Here is a 20,890-nt window from a genome sequence, read left to right as displayed (position 1 = left end):
AATGTTTTGCTTTATATTTTACAAAGGCTATGTTTCAATTACCGTCATGTTAATGTTACATCTTGAAATTTAATAAATTATTTTGAAAAGTGTATATCTGCAGCGGAAAACAATAATTAAATTTTACCTCAGATATTGCCTGTGTTGGTTTTGTCTGTGGCGCTCATGGTGGGTTCAGAGAAATATCCACTGGGAAGATGAGTAAGGTGAGGGAGTATTTGAAAGCCTACACAAAACTTTTCCATTTTCTTCAATGTCATGTCAAATTAATGTAACAATGAAGCTTGCTTAGGCTTTTTGTATTCCTGGTTATGTGGGACAATAATGACTTGATCGCGGTCCTCTGTTCCTCTTTTAAAATTAATGCACTGTCGATATCTTCTATAACGGACGCGATGGCGGAATCTACACATCTCAGTTCTTCAACAACAGCCATCATTGTTGTAAACGAATTGACCTTTCGCAAAGACTCGCCCCCCTTAGTTACTGTTGCTTTGTCCGACAAGCCGTGGCGCTGTCACACCACACAGAGTGGAAAATAAATACATCGCGGAGCAAAGAGGAAACTGACAACACATCGACAGACGAGACAGAGCAGGTTACTTATGATATTAAACAAAGTCCCAGCTTTCAAACTGTGTAGTTATTAAAAAAATTCAAACAATAAAAAACATTTTGTGGCTCTTTAATGTGTTGTGACCATGATCGTGACAGATTGCTGTAGCGCCTCAGCTCAAGAGGCTCGTGAACCGATCATCTCTTCCTACTAGTCCATTTATAGCATCAAATAAACATGAATGAACATGAGAATGAATGTTGTTTCAAACGCGGAAAGACGTCAATATGCACAATTTTTCAAGTTTAACTCCACCGATGTTAATCTTCTAACTCCTGACTGCTTTGTCGGACAAAATAGCGGATGCAGCGTTCTGATTGGTTAGATTGCTTGTCAATCAAACTCCCCAAGCGCTCTTTGATGACGTGACTGATTACGTTTCTGGTGATAATCTGTCAATCATCGCCCTGACACTGTGATTGGTCCGAACAATTTCTGTTTGGGCATAATTACCCCTCTACGGATCGAGTCCAGACCGAACTCCCCTACCTCAAAATGTTGTGGGCGGGGCTAAGTTCGGCTGGCATCCAGGCTAACAATACGGTATGACATTTTATTGCTGATTAAAGGAGAAATGTTATGCATAAAACTTACTTGACACTTGAACAGCTGCTATATCAATAAAAAAAATAAAATGAAAAAAAAGGTTAAATAATGCAGTTGTCAGGTGCAACATGTACAGATACTTTTCATTAAAGACTTTATATATAGGAAGACGATGCACTCATATTACTTATTTATGGGAGAAAGTGCAACAACCAATATGGCGAATAAGCCCCTCTTTCTAATTGAAAGAGCCAATTGTTGATTAGTCAAGTCATCGTGTCACTGCAGCTGCTATTAGAAGCTCCGGTTGCTATAGAAACAGGCAGCGTTCTCAGACTCGTGCTCATGACTCTGCATGCGCATTGGCTGGTCTAGCATGAAAAACAAGCTTTTTTTAAACAGTATTTGAACATAAGAATCAAGCTTTATGAGAATGTTGTTGTCAGATTTCATTGGTGTTTTTTAAAATGAAATTTAATCGTAAGCATAGTGAACAGTGTAGGAGAATTTGATGTTCCCCATTCTAAAAGATAGGAGCTTTACTTGGATGCCCAAGAGGCGTCTCAAAGATGGCCGGCGAGTGAAATGACTTGTCTTAAAGGGACTTTTTCATTTGTGAGAAGCTCATTCAATCCAGGACACGCAAGTGGTTGCCGTGGTTAACGAACAACAATACCTACATGGACTGACTTATGTGGACTAACTTTTATTTGAGGAAATACGTTTTTAACAGGCCATTGGGTTTTAACTCGTTGGTCTTGCGCTGTCTATTGATTCAGTTGATTTGAATAAAATGTCTGTAATTGCCAACTCTGCTTAAGTGGATGCACAAGTTTAATATACAGTGATCATAATCAAGGCAAGAACATTGCATATATCTGACCTATTTTTAGCAGCATTCAGTATGGGTTTTTACTGTTCATAGTTTGTGTTCTTTCAAATGGATCGCATATACAGTCTGTTTCTGGGGGGTGTGGTTAGACTAGTCAGTTGCAGAATTTTCATTTAAACGGTTATGAAATTATTCATTACACACATCCCTAGTTTGTATGCACACATTTATGTGAAATCTACATACAACATTTTCACAAACAGATCATGGTTCACTTATGACATTTATTCTAAAATGTGTTCTACATTTACAAAAAAAAAAAAAAAAAAAAGTAGGAAGACCCCACACATGCTAAAATCACATACTCTAGGTGACCCTATAAACATGATTACATTTTTTAAAAAGAAATTTCATCTTAAATGTTTCATTTTATACACTGTAATAGATTAAGACTAGACTAGTGTGGTATTGCTTGAGGATGCTATTGCTCTGCATGTGTTCACTCAAGAGTGAGTCTTTAAAGAGCGGCATATGTTTGCGGAGAGTGACGAAAGGCTGTAAAGGAAAGGTTGTGAGGAAAGCCCTTATATGGAGATGGTTTGAGTGTGTTTTTTGCAAATGGTTTGTAGCATAATGCCACTCATTTAGAATACCCGAAATTCATTACACTAGAACATTATTGCCAGGTTAAGAACAAATGCATGCATGTGTTGTGGAATTTTTTTAATGAAATGTTGTGCACTTTCAAACATAAAAAAAAATCTATCAATTTCATGATAAGTAGTCAGTTAAAGCTACAATATATAACTTTTGCCACTCTAGCAGTGAGTCACACAGGCACTGGGCTTTTCTGCAGTAGTTTTCAGCCCACCTAGTTTAAAATATTTAGAATGTAAATACTTATTATAGGCATACTATAGTGATTCAGGATAAGACAAAAACACAGTTTGGAAATATATTATATCTATATAATTTTGGGCTCTGAGAGACATAGGTAAGATCACAATGATCATCTGCCTCTCTGGTTCTCTGACAGTTTCATTTCCTGTCTGTCTCATCTTGTTGAACATTCTGTATGATTGATTGGCACCACCCTTTGGTGCAGCTGATTTTATCTAATTTCTTCACTTGGTGTCACTCTTAGGTTGTCTTTATAGCATTCACTCTTCCAACAACACATTGTCGCTCTACATGCCACCACATGAGAAATTCTGCCTCATGTTTGATTTGAATATCATCAGTGACATGTGACAGCTGGCATATGTGGCTGACATCTTTTTTCAAATGAAATTCAGTGACATTTGAGAAAGATAAAGGCTGTTTGATATAAAAATAAAAGTCTGTTTTTTAAAATAGTTTGTTCACCACCTTTCATGCAAGAAAGTTGTTTCTGCCACCTAATAAAAGATGCACCGATACTAAATTTCTCTGCTAATACAGATTATTCAGAATGATATCGGCCGATACCCATAGTTAGATTTTTCTTAAAGAAAAAAAAAAAAATCTCTCCCAAATAATGTTGCAAACTATACAGGGAACCCTCTCATTTGGTACACTACAATATTAGAGGTTATAATTAACAACAGAGGTGTTATATTCAGCTGCTGTTTATTTTCAGATATAATAATTATACTCAAATAAAAACTGAAATGTATAAAACTTTCCGCGGTTGAAACGCAAATAAAGTGATTACATGATACATGATATATTCTGGTAAGTTATACAATATATTTCAACATAACTTTGATGTTCATTTATGTTTTTCGAGATATAACTATTGAAGAGGAAGAAAAGACTCGTGCTCCAAGCTGCTGCCTGAGCTGAGGCATTACGTTTTATTGTTTGAATTTCATGATAAAATGGACGGAATTTGAAAACTGAAACTTTAATTAATATCAGAAATAATAAAGCGCAAATCTTTTTTGTGATTATTGGATGGGAGTAGCTAAAAATAATATTTGATATAGGAAAAAAAAACACAGATCTGGCAAACCTGGCTTGAACTACCTTTGATTCATAGGGTCAAAAAGAGTTTAACACCACTATTTTTAAACTGTTTATGTGTTAAAATTCAACACAAGAGGGATTTTCTTCACACACAGTATGTGAGAGTTGCAGTCTGAACACATCTTTCCGCAACCCTTTTGATTGACAGGATATAATCGGCCCTGACCATCGGCAGTTTTTAAACAATTGGCCGTGATAATAATAGCTTTTATCAGCTGGTACCGGTTGTTAGCCAGTACATTGGTACATCTCTAGTAATTGTGACTTTTTGAATTGAAACCCAGCTTAAAGTGATAGTTCACCCAAAAATTTAATTTTTTATCATTTACTCAGCCTAATTTCAAACATGTATGACTCCTTATGTGGAACATGCACTCCTTGTGCCAAGCTAAAAATGGCATAATATTTAGTGGTCTTTTAATGGTATTAACCATCTTAATCACAAATCACTGGTCAGGAAATTAGCAAGAATTGCACAAATATTGTAAAGTAATGTAGCATGGAATAGCCTTCCCCAACTTGCAGACAGCTGTTACAGGAAGAAGTCATTGATATTCCACTCAATGTTAATAGCTTCAAACAGGTCAGTTGAAAAATGTCTTCCAGTTCATTTGAGATTAATGTAAGACCAAATATTTACTATAGGGTTCAAATTCTAAATCTGACCAGGCAAAAACATGTGCCTGGTGGACTTGTTCTCAAGCCACTTGTCTTTGCAATTTGGGAAGGAGCATTGTCTTGTTGAAAAATAACATCTGATCGTTCCTTATTAGATAATAACTTTTCATTTGTGGAAAGCAAGCCGTTCTGCAATATTCTCCTGTACTCCAAATCATTAAAGGTGTCGTAGAACGTGTTTTCAAAAGATGTGATATAAGTCTAAGGTGTCCCCTGAATGTGTCTGTGAAGTTTCAGCTCAAAATACCTCATAGATTTTTGTTTTTTTTTATTCATTTTTTTTAACTGCCTATTTTGAGGCATCATTAAATATGCGCCGATTCAGGCTGCAGCCCCTTTAAATTATTGTGCTCCCCGCCCCCGGAGCTCGCGCATGCCTTAAACAGCATAAACAAAGTTCACACAGCTAATATAACTCTCAAAATGGATCTTTACAAAGTGTTCGTCATGCAGCATGTCTAATCGCGTAAGTACAGTGTTTATTTGGATGTTTACATTTGATTCTGAATGAGTTTGATAGTGCTCCGTGGCTAAAGCTAACATTACACACTGTTGGAGAAATTTATAAAGAATGAAGTTGTGTTTATGAATTATACAGACTGCAAGTGTTTAAAAAATGAAAATAACGACAGTCTTGTCTCCGTGAATACAGTAAGAAACGATGGTAACTTTAACCACATTTAACAGTACATTAGCAACATGCTAACGAAACATTTAGAAAGACAATTCACAAATATCACTAAAAATATCATGTTATCATGGATCATGTCAGTTATTATTGCTCCATCTGCCATTTTTTTGCTATTGTTCTTGCTTGCTTACCTAGTCTGATGATTCAGCTGTGCACACCCAGACGTCCTGCCCTTGTGTAATACCTTGAACATGGGCTGGCATATGCAAATATTGGAGGCGTACATATTAATGATCCCGACTGTTACGTAACAGTCGGTGTTATGTTGAGATTCGCCTGTTCTTCGGAGGTCTTTTAAACAAATGAGATTTATATAAGAAGGAGGAAACAATGGTGTTTGAGACTCCCTGTATGTCATTCCCATGTACTAAACTCTTGTTATTTAACTATGCCAAGGTAAATTCAGTTTTTCATTCTAGGGCACCTTTAAATGAATTTTCACAGTGAAGTAGCTCTCCAATACCAGCAGATAGTAGCAAACTTTAGATTAGGTAGACCTAGAAATGAACCTTTCTTACTTATGTCCACTCTCTCCCTTAGCTTTTCATTTTCTCATTTTGATTTTTGCTTTCCTGCACTTTCGGTGTCTCCTCCATTCTTTAATTATCAGTCCATCTTTCTCTCACCCATCCTAACATCTGTGTCTGAGGCAAATCATTGGGCTGGTGGAAGTGCTTCTCTGCAATCATTTATGCTTAATTAGATTTACTCTTCACTCTATTCACTCTTTCAGTCATGTGCTTCCTTCCATCCATAGCAATTGACTTACCTATTCATATGATTGCCCTTTGCTGACTACAGACAGACTCTGTTCTCCTCTGACCACACATTAACACTTCTTTGTGATTGAAGGAATTAGATTTTTAAATGAGATCTTACTTTAACACTTATAAAAGCATATTTATTAAAGTTGTTGTTATACATACATTGATTAAATGGATAAATCCATTCAAATATTGATCTAGATACTATATTAATGTTCAGTAGACGTGATATGATAGCAATACTTATTGCTTATGCTGTTCACGATATTGGAAAAAAAAAAAGTGATAACTTGTGGTATGCAAGATGATAATGCTTTAAGTGTGTAAATTCAGTTTATATTTAAATATGTTTTAAAACTGATATTAATATAACTAGCGTATATAATCAGTGTATCTTCAGTTTTTTTTTTTTTTTGTTTGTTTTTTTTTATATTGAATGCAGAAAAAGGAGAAAATGAAAGAGAATTTTTTTTTTCAACAAAAAGCAAAAATTTGGCTTGATTTTTTTTTTTTTTTTTTTTTTTAAGGGGTAGAAAATTAATAAACAGCTTAGAATATTCGATCTCTGCATGTGGGCAGAAATGAAACACCCCTTTCCACTGATTGGTCAAGCAAACATTGCCTTTGTCGGTTGTTCCCCAGTTCTGCTCAACAGAATCATAGTCCTCTTCTGCTACAGTTGAATGGATTCTTAAAGGGGACATTGGATGCAAAATTCATTTTTACAAGGTGTTTGGACATAAATGTGTGTTGGCAGTGTGTCTACACAACCACCCTATAATGATAAAAATCCACACAGTGTTTTTTTTTTTTATCCCCACAAATCATAAGCACTTTGTCATATCAAGCCGTTCACAGATTCTTGGCAAAAGTGATATAAATTTGCACAGGCCCCTCCCACAACTCTTCATGGACACTGCTATTTTAGCATAGACCCACCCTGAGTGAGCTGTAAACAGTCCGCCATTGTTTCGACACCATGCAGGTGTAGACAAAATTGTCTCCAAAGTAACTGAGGCGTTTTGTTATTGGATATAAGAATGAACTTAACAGGTATTCTTTACTCTCGATATCTGAGCCGCTGAAGATGCAGTGGATTAATTTTGTTTTTGAAGGGAATGCGCCCCCAGATCTACCTACAGCGTATATGCATTTATGTCTGCGCTAAAAAGTTTGTTTTGCTAAAATGTTCCTGAAGGATGAATCAGTACCTCCAGAAGACGTAAGTAACGTTATATATTTTTTTATGAATCTTTGCAAATCGCCTTTCCTAATAATGTGCTGGTTAGCAAGTTCCAAGACGAATGCGGCTAAAGTTAAAGGCCAGTTGACACCACACAGATGAATGCCAACAAACACGTCTGTTGGAGTTTGTTGGATCAGTACGCAGCCTCCGAAATGAGACGCATCTAGTGTGATAACTCTGTCGGCGTCTGTTGCCGTTGGTCAAAGTTTGTTTTCACCCATCTGAACATGTTTAATCGGCTTTTGTTGGGTTGTGGAATGTCTGAGCAGTGTGGTATGCTTTTCCAATAAACGACAACAAACTCTGACTTAATCTGACCTGGCCATGAACCATTGCCATGACGATGAGGCAAGTCCCTTGCAAAGACCATGGCAAAGACTGCTGTTTGATCGCGCCGGCGCCTCACGCACACACAACAAAGTGCTGCAAACGTGACATCGCAGCTTGTTCATTATCAAAATAACACAGTCGAACAAACATATATGTTGTCATTTCTATTTAGAACCCTCTTACTGTAATTCATTACTGAAAGTTTATAATGAACAATGCATTAAGGCGCTCCCAACATTTTATGTAAAGATAACATGGTAATACTACAATAAGGTTTATAAAGGTGTTAATGACTAACAAGTAATTTTCAAATGTATTTTAATAATTTTTGAGCATTTGTTACATTTCATTACAAGAATGGTGAGCTTAGTGCAATACCTGCTGAATAGTGTTTACTAGCCCGCCCACTGAAGATAGGGGTGGGGTGAACAGTAGCTCATTATCATTTAAAGGGACATGCACCGAAATGGCTTGCTGTGAACAGAGTGGTTTTTGACAAGATAAAAATGGTCTTTTTTGTTTTGTTTGTTTGTTTTTTTTTATTTGTTTTTAATCAAAGTACATTATAGACCTTTCTAGCATATTAACTTGTGGAAAATTTGCATCTGATGTCCAGTGTTCCCTCTAAGCTGCGCGCGTGCGCGGCCGTGCACTTCTGAAGCCGTGACCGCGCAGAAAAAATAATTGCCGCGCAGAGAACAGACATATATTAGTAGTTTAAATGAGAAATAATTGCAGTGCTTTGGACAACCGCTATAGAGTTATTGTCGCTATAGTTAGAACCGGTGAATGCGGTTTACAGGTTTCATAGAAAGAGAACGATTGAGCGCGTGTGAGCTGGCTGGCCCTGAGCCAAATCAGTCGCGGTAAGAATACTGTAATGTTTGCCGCCTAAATGCCTCAATATGAGAGGCAACGTGAAACGAAAAGAAATGTGAAATAAAACGTCATGTTTTAATGAAAAGTGGTGGAAATAATGGATGATGGGCACTAGGGCTGCACGATTAATCGCATGCTATTCTCACGCGCATTTAGTCAGTAAAGCCGGTTCCCTGATTACCGCTAAATTTTTCAGTGATCTACGGCTCTGTCTATTAAATGACGCTTCATTTGAAAGCAGGTGATGGCGATTTAGCGGTAATCAGGGAACCGGCTTTACTGACGAAATGCGCGTGAGAATAGCATGCGATTAATCGTGCAGCCCTAATGGGCACAGAATGCTAACAAAACTCTGAGACATTTACAATCACACCCACCACAGGTGTGGCTTGCAAACTCAAAAAACATCAGTGATATACCTCAGTTTAAATAGATTCTTGTGTGTGGTGGTGGTGTGGGTTTCAGGGATGTTTAGATAACTATAAACGAGTTAACATGTTCACTTTTCTTAATATTTAGCTATCAGATCTGTTTAAATGCTTCAGTTTGTTTTCACTTTATAATATATTAAAACAAATGGAAGCATTTAAACTGATATAATTCTGTATATCGGTTTAAATACTTAAATATTATATATATTTTATTATATTATAGTGTAAGCCTAATAAAAAAATTGATCTCACAAGGGGATTGTTTAGGGCTCATTGTTTAGGAGTGGGTGCATGCGTGTGTGTGTGTGTGTGTGTGTGTGTGTGTGTGTGTGTGTGTGTGTGTGTGTGTGTGTGTGTGTGTGTGTGTGTGTGTGTGTGTGTGTGTGTGTGTGTGTGTGTGTGTGTGTGTGTGTGTGTGTGTGTGTTTGAAAAAAAAAATGAAAACTGAAAAAAGTTTTTCACTTTTCTGATTTCAATATTAAAACAAACAAAACAGAATGATTGGAAGATGCCCTGATTGTACGTTTAACATTCTTTTGGAACTAAACATTTTACAGCAGCCAGCTTATCTTCTCAGACTAGATTACTATGAGAGCAAAGACTTGTTGATTGTCTTGCATATGTCATTGGAGTACACACACACACAACCCCAAGTAACAGTTGTATGTCTGTTCTTTGCTACTTAAAACTGACTTTTCCTAACTATTTAAAATTATTCAATTATTGCAAGGTGATGCAATGTGCATATCATGATTTGCATATTTGTAATATTCTAATAATTTTAATATATTGCGCTACTATTTGAATTTGTAAGTTACTGGATAAAAGTGTCTGCTAAAGGAATAAATGTAAAGGTAGATCTGCGGAGTGGAATTCAGGAGCTCATTAAATCCGAGTGAACGCTGTGGCTACAGCACGTCAAAAGCATGTGCGCTATGCTGCCACAGCTTCGCATTGATGTTGTGTTTATACCACAAACTCACCAAATCACATGATATGTGCACTTCGCTTCCTTGAGCTCCTGTCTCAGTTGTTTAGTTTGAGTAGTTATTACATTCTTGGAAATCCACTTTATAGATATTTCATGTGTGATTTATTCTCCTTCCTCTTCTGGTACCTCATCTCTATCCTTTACATTTATACATGTATTAAAGGAGGTTTTTAAAAACACTGATCTGTCACCTTTAACCTCTATATGCCTTGTGATGTGTCTTACTTTCTAATTGACTTAATTAGTCATATTCAATCCCTTCTGCTGTCTCTCCATTTCATTACATCACCATCCTTCACACACACACACACACACACACACACACACACACACACACACACACACACACACACACACACACACACACACACACACACACACACACACACACACACACACACACACACATCTGCACTCATCGAGCAGTTTCCTTCTGCTGTTGGGCCTTATGGTTCTGTGTCTCCATCGTCATTTCAATCAACAGATGACAGTTTGCTTAGCCTGAATTGCAGCTTTCCGGCATTGTTGAGACCCATCATTGCTCAAAAAGGCTCTCTCAGTCCACATTCAGACTAATGAAAAGTATTGATTTAAAGCTGCTTTCACTGAAGACAGATTTACTGCATGCCCTCACAGCTACAAAGTATACCTCACAGTTTTGCTCCAGGGTATTTTGAAGATGTCAATTTAGATCAAAATGTGATGAGCTTTGCCACGTGAGTGGGTCTATTCTTTGTTTTTTCCTAATTTAATTTACAAATGCTTGAATTTAAGAAGAATGCATAAAGAAAACTGGGCCTGGATTCAGACAATGACTTGGAAACTTGGTTTGCAGTTGTGCACAGTCCACTGATTTTATTCTTTTTTTTTTTTTCTTTTTTTTAAGGTTTATGTATTTTTATTGTCATCAAAGATAACTCAAGTTGCCTAACATTTTAGTCACTTACATCACACACTTGCTTTAGGTGTTGTCTAACCAGTAGTAAAATCACACTAACACAGCCTCATCATCGCAACTAAAGCATGCCATGCTCTCTCACACACACACACACACACACACACACACACACACACACACACACACACACACACAGTGTGTGCAATCACACGATAGCCTTGCAATCAGACGGGTGCTTTTCCTTGCCAAAAGGGACACTTATGTAGTCTGTCCTTGTTTTGTTCTTGTTATGTGTATTCTGGCATTTTTGCCTCTCATCTTTCATTTATAATGCTATTTATGTGAGTTTTCATGTTTTTATTCATGCCCACAGAGTTAATTATTGAACTACTGGACCTAAAAATTCAACTATTCTTTGTTAAACTTTGTTTCTCTCAGGCTTTACCATGCCATTGCCTGTCTTTAATGATTTATATAGCCAAAATCAGATTTTGGAGTTATAAGCTGTATTATTTTGTTTTCATGGCTCATATTTGAGCTCTTAGTTCAGTTCATGGATAAATCCCTAATAAACACTGTAACATTTCATAAAAAAAAAAAAAAAAGAACTGTCAATTTTGATTTCATGATCATTGCATGGATATTCTTGTAGTTAGTGCACTGTGCATTGCACATGGGAACAGTGTTAAGATATTCATGTTAAAATATTTGGTCCTGTCCAAGCTTATTGTGCAGAGATGAATGTAAGTGAGCCATTCATATTTTAAATTCCCTGAAAAGTTTAAACACTGTGGCTCTGTGGTGCAGAAGGGTCCATAAGAGTCTTTGGAAAGCATGTTTGGACATTATTTTTGCAGTTCTGTTGAATGGGGATGCTTTTTCTTCACTTTGCTTATTCCCTGTGATCTCTCTTTTGATTATTATTTTATGTTTTAAATGTATGTAACCGTGTGTACTGGCCTTTTAACCTAGTTTTGATTGGGATTGCCAGTGTAGCAAGCATGGAGCATTGTGGAGAATAGTGATTTGTTACTTTGATGGGAGATCAGAGTTTTAAGAGCAGAAGTTGTTAACCATTTCTGATGCCCCACCAAACTCCATCTCTTCATGGATGTCACAAAATAAACATGACAGACTGACACTGAATTATTACTTTCATTATTAACCCTCTTGTGCTGTTTTTTACGTCTTTAATTTTCTTGCAGTTTTAGAGTAAAACGTATTTTTAAAAAATATATAATTCACACAAAGAACACCGGAGGGTTAAAGGGTTAGTTCACCCAAAAATGAAAATAATGTAATTTATTACTCACCCTCATGTCATTCTACACCCATAAAACCTTCATTCATCTTCGGAACACAAATTAAGATATTTTTGATTAAAGGAACACTCCACTTTTTTTGAAAATAGGCTCATTTTCCAACTCCCCTAGAGTTAAACAGTTGAGTTTTACCGTTTTCGAATCCATTCAGCCTATCTCCGGTTCTGGCGGTACCAGAAGAGAGACGCTGCGTAATATCATTGCGTCTGCTGCAGCCATAGAACGGCAGCAAAGTTCCTTGATTATTACGCCTGAATGAGAGTATAGTTCCTAGACATATCAGCCTAGAAAATCGCAACTTTTCATTTTCTGTCGGTCTTAGTACACGATTTAACTACAGAAGAGTCAAGTTTTAAATAGGAAAAATATCAAAACTCTTTGGTCATTTTTAAGCGCGATGCTAACGGTCTAATCAGATTCAATGAACTATGCTAAGCTATGCTAAAAGTGGTACCGCCAGAACCGGAGATCGGCTGAATGGATTCGAAAACGGTAAAACTCAACTGTTTAACTCTAGGGGAGTTGGAAAATGATCCTATTTTCAAAAAAAGTGGAGTGTTCCTTTAAATCCAATGGCTCTTTGAGGCCTGCATAGCCAGCAATGGTATTTCCTCTCTCAAGATCCATAAACATACCAAAAACATATTTAAATCAGTTCATGTGAGTTCAGTGGTTCTATCTTAATATTATAAAGTGACGAGAATAGTTTTTGTGCTCCAAAAAAAACAAAAACAACTATGTATACTATACAATACTATACTATATGTGTAACAATAAGGAATTTAATGGTATACTTAAACCGGTATACAATTTTATACTGACATTTTCCCTCATAACCAGTGGTATAACAATCCTAATTATTTGGTAGTTTGACTTAACATTGAAGAAACAGAAAAAGAAGAAAGAGGAGGAAATATATTGTATAAACTGACTCTTTCTTGACCCAAGATTTCATCTCATGCATCTGAAGTGTAAGTGATACTGTTTTAAAAACTGCAAACACGAGTGGAAAATGAGTCCATACATGTTTCCCGCTGACATTTTTTTTTAGTATTCTGGGCTTTTTGATGCTTTATTTAACATCACAGCTCACATGGACTGCACAAATGGAACACTCAGATTCAGATACACGGATGATTCGGTTTTGACAACACTGCTGGGAAATAACCTGATTTTCTTCTTGTAATCACGGTTTTCTTGTGTTGCTGGGTTATTGGTTTGCCTGTAAACTGGTAAAATGGGTTATTTCTGTAATATGAGTGTTGGTAGTTATCAGCCTAGCAGTGTGCATGTACGCAGTACTTTTAATACACTTTTTATGGTAACATTTTATAATAACCTTCAATTATAAGTCACTTATAAATGATTAGTTAGTGATGAACTAATCATTTACAAAACATCATAAATGATTAATAAGTGATAGACTAACATTTTATGAATGTTTTATTAATTCAGTTAAGTCACTTATAAATTATTAGTTAATGATGAACTAATCAGTTACAAAACATGACTATATATTCATAAATTATTAATAAGTTATATACTAAAATTTAATGAATGTTTTCTTAAGTTAGAAGTCTTTTGTAAATTTCTAGTTAATGATGAACAAATATTTGCAAAACATGACTATACATTCATAAATGATTAATAAGACGTACGATTTACAATGTATAAAAATGTATAAACCATGAAATAAATCAAACAGATCATTAGTAGATGATTAAGTTATTAGTTGATACATTATCAAATCACATCAAGTATTTGTCAAAATTGTAAATGATTAGTTCATCATTAACTAATCATTTATAAGTGACTTATAACTGAACGTTATTATAAAGTGTTACCTAAAAATATTGCATGTTTGTTTGTTTGTTTGTTTTTTGATAATATGCCCATTAATAATGCTTCAATCTAATGGAAATGCAAAAATAGTAGTCCCAGGGACCTAAAAGGGGTCATGAACTGTGTTGTTTAATTGTTTTATAATGTTTCCTGGGGTGCACTTATAATGTTAGGATGTGTTTTACATCAAAGGAAAAAAAAAATCCTTCCCTTGATTTTAGCCCTCTCATTTGATCTCTCTGTCTGCTGTGAGACTTCAATGTAAACGCCCACTGCTGTGATTAGCTAATATCTTTGCCTATGAAATAGCTAAGTATTACTCTCTCTTTTAGCACGTTTTTACAATTACAGCTCTCAAGGTTAACTAATAGTGAAAAGTGCTGCATTACATTTAGATCTATGGCATTATATTTATATAGTGGCATGAAAGTTTGCAGTGATGAACATTGTAGCCAATCACAGACATGTTGTTAAATGCGCTTGAACGTCATTGCAACTCAATTTCTCCACACTAACGAATGCTTCCATCGTAACTAACAGTGCAAACGTGATACAACTAAGAGATTTTTTGAATAAAACAGGAGTTTTGGCACGTGTCCAGAACTCACTGATGAACTCTTTGATTGACAGCTCCAGCGATTACAAAGGGAGCATTATTTATATAATTTGATCACCGTTTAAATAACAGATTATTTTCATCCTACTAAGAGAAACAATGTGAGGCTGACCGTTTAGTCACTGATTTGATTTACTGACATGGTTAATACTTATTTTTAGACAAAGAACATCTGACTGTACATGAATCATTACAAATCAGATCAGGCATTAGAATTAAAACAGTTACTTACATGTTGTTGCATCACTGTCAAGTCCATATCATTAAAGTCTGTTTGCAAAGCCTGCGCCGAAATGAATTACCAAAGAATCCAGAGTGAAATCATGAATGCAAACAAATAAATCTCAACTGAGACATGTTGAAAATAAATAAATAACCATATTCCTAACATTGCAATGATGAAGTAGGATTTGATTTCTTCTGCGGAGGCGACGTTTCACCTATCTATGACAGGCACATTCCAGGATCAGTCATACAATGGGCCTGGTATATTACAGGATATTCTTATAGTACGATGAATATAAGAGCTCCAGGAAAAGTTGATTTCTCAATTCATGACCCCTTTAAAGCTGCCTTAAAGCTTATAAAGTTACATTAATATAGCTGTATTGTCAGCCCAAAATATTTTGTGAGATTGGATGCTGGCCATTCAGAAGCACTGACATTTGCATGATGCAAAAGCACAAAAGAGTTGCAAGTCTTCCCCTGTGGTGCTGACAGTGCCTACAGGCTTTCCATCAATGACCAACACCTCTGAAATGTTTGTGTGTGGCCACATGCTTTTTATGGGAGAGTTTTGACAATTTTGACAGGTGTACCAAGGAAATTCGATGATTAATGTCACATTTGCTTGAAATACAATGTTCACTGTAAATCACAATGTTAATCACAATTGCCAACCATACTTACTGTGAATGTTTTTACTAGGGCTGTCAGTGTTAACACATTAATGCATGCGATTATTTCAACATCCTTAATGCGTTAAAACAATTTAACACAAATAAAACTTAGGGAAAGTTTTCAATCGAATGATCCAGTAACAGAGTTCATTCAAACAATCAGTCCAAAACAGCACTATGTGTATTGGAAGTTTTAGCTCAAAATATTTCACAGATTATTTTTTATAGCAAGTAAAAATTGCCACTTTTTGGGGGTGAGCAAAAATGCACTTTTTCAGTGTTTGCCCTTCAAATGCAAATGAGCTGCTGTGCTTGGCCTAAGAGGGCGGAGCTTCAAGAGCTCATTCTCGGGTGTCAGTCAGGACGCACTATACTGTCAGAAACTATACTGTCAGAAACTATATGCTGCATGGAGATAGAACAGGTATAGTTTAGATTAATTACGGTCAGGGCTGGGCGATAAAACGATAATGATATGTATCGCGATAGACACTTGATCGATATCAATAAAAAAATGCGTTTGATAAAACATTCTATATTTTTTATTCGTCGGAAGAAAACAGGTTGCGAAGCAAGGTTGGTTGCATTAACAAAGGCACTCGCTCTCTGGTAACCTAGCAACGTAGGGAGTGACACGCTAGACAGATAAATTTACAATCATTACGCTATGTAAATATTGATTAACATTTGTTTGCAAACTTGGCATATGCGCCGATTAATGTTTTTGCCGGTGGGTGCCACACACTATAATGTTGCGCTAATGGCAACATTAAATCCTGGAGAGAAGACAATTCTAGATTCACGGCTGCACATGCAGGAGGACAAAAGTTTGAGCGTGCGCGTCCAGTTTTGTGCGGAATCCGCCTGTGAGAGAGATTGCTCACGCATTTGATGCACTCTCTACATTTTTCAATATAATAACGCCATAGAACCCACATTAAATGAAATATTAACGTGAGAAGGAAGTCGTGTCTGAATTTCGCAATTTTGTATTGGTTAAAACAAATGGAGAATATCTCGTTTTTCTGTAGGTGCTCGACCATTTGCGTGTGTGGTGCTTGATCGCCACCGTTCGTTGGAAATATTTAACATCAGGATGGATGATTACATACTTTAAATCATCGATTTGGGCAGCTTTGAGCAGCTCTTGAGGTTATTGTCCAGTATGGAAGATGAAATCCTTGCTGGTGTATTTGTGTTTACTGACTCTGATGAGACCTGCTCTTTGTGCTGTCCACTCTGTTGTCATCAGCGGGAAAACCTCTCTCTAAGATTGCGCTGGTTGGTTATTTTCACATCTAGAATATGACGGCTGCACAAATAGATTTTTATATTATATTTATTAATGTGGTATTGTAATTTCAGGGATGAAAAAAATTACAGACATAAATTAAATGCGGGACACTACTTAAGTCTTGCGGGACAAAGCTCCTAATTTCGGGACTGTGCGGCAAAATGCGGGACGGGTGGTCACCCTACTTTAGACTTATGTTTACATTTTAATTATTTGAGTTTTCCATGGTTCTTGACATTTCTGTCTTAATAACTGAGGGTATTATGATCAGAGTAAGGTTAAGTTTAAAATAAAAATGTTTAAATGTAATATATTTTTCTCCTGGTCCTTATTTTAAATGGGTCATAAAAAATATCAATAATTATCGATATCGACTGACATGAAACACTGATATCGTGATACAGTTTTCAGCCATATCGCCCAGCCCTAATTACGGTTATAACTTATATTGGCTTGTTTTTATCCACTTTATTAGTTCAAGCCAGTTTACCAATGAGTTTTATAACGTTTATTGTACTTAACACAAAATATGAAGCATCTGTTTTCACTCCAGAAAATCACTGTAAGAGCTTAAAACGCAGTGCAAGTGTGCATTAAAATATTATCCATAAATTCTCTCTCTCCCTTGCATTATCATTAACAAACATAGTTAAGTACACAGAAACACTTGTTACAACTAACAGTAAACAAATATATAAAGACCTCAGTGCTTCCCACAGGTTTGAAATATACTTGCGGTGGTAGCCGGGTGGAAAATCCTCCTGTTACCCACGGCACAAAAATTATCTACTACATGTGACAAACAACAAATAATGTTTGACTTAATTAAAATAATAATAATAATAATAATAATAATAATAATGAAATTCATTTTGATACAGATTATGCTGTTTTGGGGGGGATATGAAGTAGGCTACTTTTTTATTCAATTACCGCAAAATTCCTCAACTGCACCATTTGTATGCATATGAAATATTACATTTTTATGAAAAAAACACTTGATGGTGATAATCAAAATTAAATATGTGTTGTTTCTGGATATCGATCTAGGTTTTAGAGGCAGAATTGTGTCATCTGCTGGTTAGAGAAATCTGTAGGAAATACATTTTAAGTGTAATTACCATATACATCCAGCATACACCAATTAATTTTTCTGTATGTGGCCAGCTGCTCTTATAAATGCAATATGGAATAAACATGATCACGTGCGCACCAGTTCTTTGTGAAATATCCACCGTGTCTCTGAGGGTCTTTGCAGCACATGTGGAATTATCAGTGGGAGTAAACGGTTCTCGTGCACACTGAACGAGCAGGTACGAAATGCATAGAGTAAAGGGAGACTTTCCAATAGGAATTAGGGGCCGTTCACATGTTGTGTCTTTTGCATACTCACGTTCGTTATTTTAAATGTAGATGCGGGATGAACGTGCTCAAATAGAGATCAAAAGCTCTGCCAAGATGGACGAACAGCTGATCGTACCTGTACAGAGCTGGTTTTTTTTTTATTTCTCATCTCCATAAGTAGTAGTATAATCTAGTATTAGAGCTAATGCAAGGTCTGGAAATCCATTTATCCTTTACTGAAACTTCATCTTCATGGAGAACACGGCTCATGATTGCTTAGCAACGAGCATTTTTGAAAAGAGGAGAAAGTGGCGCGGCTGTTGTTTTCCACCCGTTTTTAGACACAATATGTGAACGGCCTCTAAATCAAACACAGCTGGTTTCATTATAGTATAAAAGTATAAAAGCAAAAATGTGCCACCAAATATACTTGGGCGGCCGTTAATATACCTGGGCGGCCAGCCCAGGTAAAGTCTATGTGTGGGAAGCACTGGAACTTATGCCTTTTTGGGTGGTGCTTAACCCTTTGACTCATACGATCACACCGGTGTGATCAGTCTTGGCTGGTTCCAGGAGCGTTTGATCACACTGTTGTGATTAGAATGTTCAGTGCATCAGGTGATCAACTGCCAAATTCAAATGTGTGTGCGCGCTTTGGCTGGCGCTAAACCAGAGACGGACAGATTTAAATACACATGAGTACTAACAAAACAATATATTTAGAGTTTGTAAAATACACAATGATGTCTATAGAAGCAGAAATAACAACCCTTTCCATTATAATTATACGACACGTTTTATTCATAACAGATACGCATTGTGAAAGTAACTTTAAAGCTTACTCTATTCTTCCCCAGTTCACCGACTCACTTTCATGTATTTCGGGAAGTTGATAAATTATGTTGTAAATCCAACAGATCCGATTCTCTGCGCGGCACAAACTAACATGGCGGCGCCCATCGCGCATGCAGCTCAACTAACACGATCATTATAAAGGTGTTTAAACAGCAAAACACATCCACTTGCACATATTTGGCAATCGGAATATTAGATATTTCATGCTATAGTTAACAAATTTGTGAATATTTTGAATAAAAAAGGAAAAATTAAATGAAAGCAGATCATCATTCATACAGGTAACAAGCAATGACACGTCACCATGGAAACAATAAAGTGATACGTTCTAAATAACGGTTGCCTTAAACTCATTCTGGGGGGTCAGGCCAGCCATTTTAAACTTACGTGTGAAAGGGTTAATAAACTGGTAAATTTTATATCTGTAAATGCTCTCACCTTTATTACTGCCATATCCAGTATCACTCTGGAGACTGTAAGCTGGATCACGAACAGTTTGTACTGATCTATCCTTAAGTAACAACTTTTTAGCACAAACTCTGTTTTGTGTTGTCCCTTTGTATTGACATTCATTCACAAAGTCTGGCGTGAAATGATTCGCACAGACATAAACAAATTTTGGTAGAGTTGAGGGAGCATTTTCTTCGAAAACAAAATTAATCCACCTCATCTTCAGCAGCTCAGATTTAGGGAGTAAATGGAGAGAGCTATGTGGATTAATACATCCAGCTACAGAACACCTAAAATGCTTGGGAGACATTCATGTCAGTGCAGCAATGGTGGGCTGTGTACAACTCGCTGCAAACTTGCTCAGGGTGGTTCTATGTTAAAACGGCAGTGTCTGTCAACATTCGTGGATGGGGCCTGTGGCTAATGTGACATCACATTGCCAGGAACCTGCAAACGGCTTGTTCAGAGACACTGCTTATGATTTATGGGGATTAAAAAAATGGATTTTTGGTTGTGGTTGTGGTTGTGTACACACACTGCCAACACACATTTATGTCCAAACACCATGCAAAAGTTAATTTTTCATGATAGGTCCCCTTTAAAACATGATCTCTGACATTTTCTGATGGAGCCTTCATGCACAAACATGAAAATTTGAATCTGTCGACAGCCCTAGTTTTTACAGATCAACCCCCTTACATTTGTGACACTCAGATGCTGCTGTCAATAAAGGAAAATGGGGGAACAGACCAAATACCAATACATTCTGAAATTCATGTACATTTTTACTCCAGTTGTTATGCTGCTTATATTTTGGTTAAATTAGAAAATAAAAATAAATAAATAAATAAAGCATTTTCACCAGAGGCCTTAGGCTTTTAAACAAAAATTTGATGATATTAATACAAGGATCTCTAGTATCAATGGAATATTGTCAAGAAAAAGGATTACAGTATGCATTTTGAGCTTAATCTGCATACATTTTGGATGTCTTCTTTGAACATCGCTGCATGTTCACTAAGCAATTAACACGTGCAGCAGAACTCATTGTGTTGATGAGGTTTGCATGTGTCTCACAGGAAGGAGTGGAGGTGAGGGTGGCACGGATCTTTAACACCTTCGGATCTCGTATGCACATGAATGACGGGCGAGTGGTCAGTAATTTCATTCTGCAAGCTTTACAGGGAGAGCCCCTGACGGTAAGACTCGTTCACCTCATTAAAATAATGAACTATATTGCAGTGTTAATTACACCTAACACTATAGCAACTCTCTTACTTTGACTCATTTCAGCTTCACACACTTCAAAGTGTGGCCCTGTGAAATGAAACTCCCTTAAAACACACTTTTGTTTGATTT

At 36.4% G+C, this 20,890-nt stretch overlaps 1 protein-coding gene across 2 annotated transcripts in view; it reads left to right on the top strand.

Annotated features, from left to right (window-relative positions):
* uxs1 (UDP-glucuronate decarboxylase 1) overlaps positions 1 to 20,890 on the top strand; it is a 95,629-nt gene that overhangs the window by 51,392 nt on the left and 23,347 nt on the right. For both annotated transcript variants that reach the window (XM_067409113.1, XM_067409112.1), the window contains one exon: positions 20,611 to 20,730. In XM_067409113.1, coding sequence (XP_067265214.1) covers positions 20,611 to 20,730 — 120 coding nt within the window. The remainder of the gene's footprint in view (positions 1 to 20,610; positions 20,731 to 20,890) is intronic.

This window comes from Chanodichthys erythropterus, chromosome 14 (assembly GCF_024489055.1).
Source record: "Chanodichthys erythropterus isolate Z2021 chromosome 14, ASM2448905v1, whole genome shotgun sequence".
Taxonomy (NCBI): domain Eukaryota; kingdom Metazoa; phylum Chordata; class Actinopteri; order Cypriniformes; family Xenocyprididae; genus Chanodichthys; species Chanodichthys erythropterus.
Note: the sequence above shows the minus strand (reverse complement) of the source record. Positions and strands in the feature narration are given on the sequence as shown.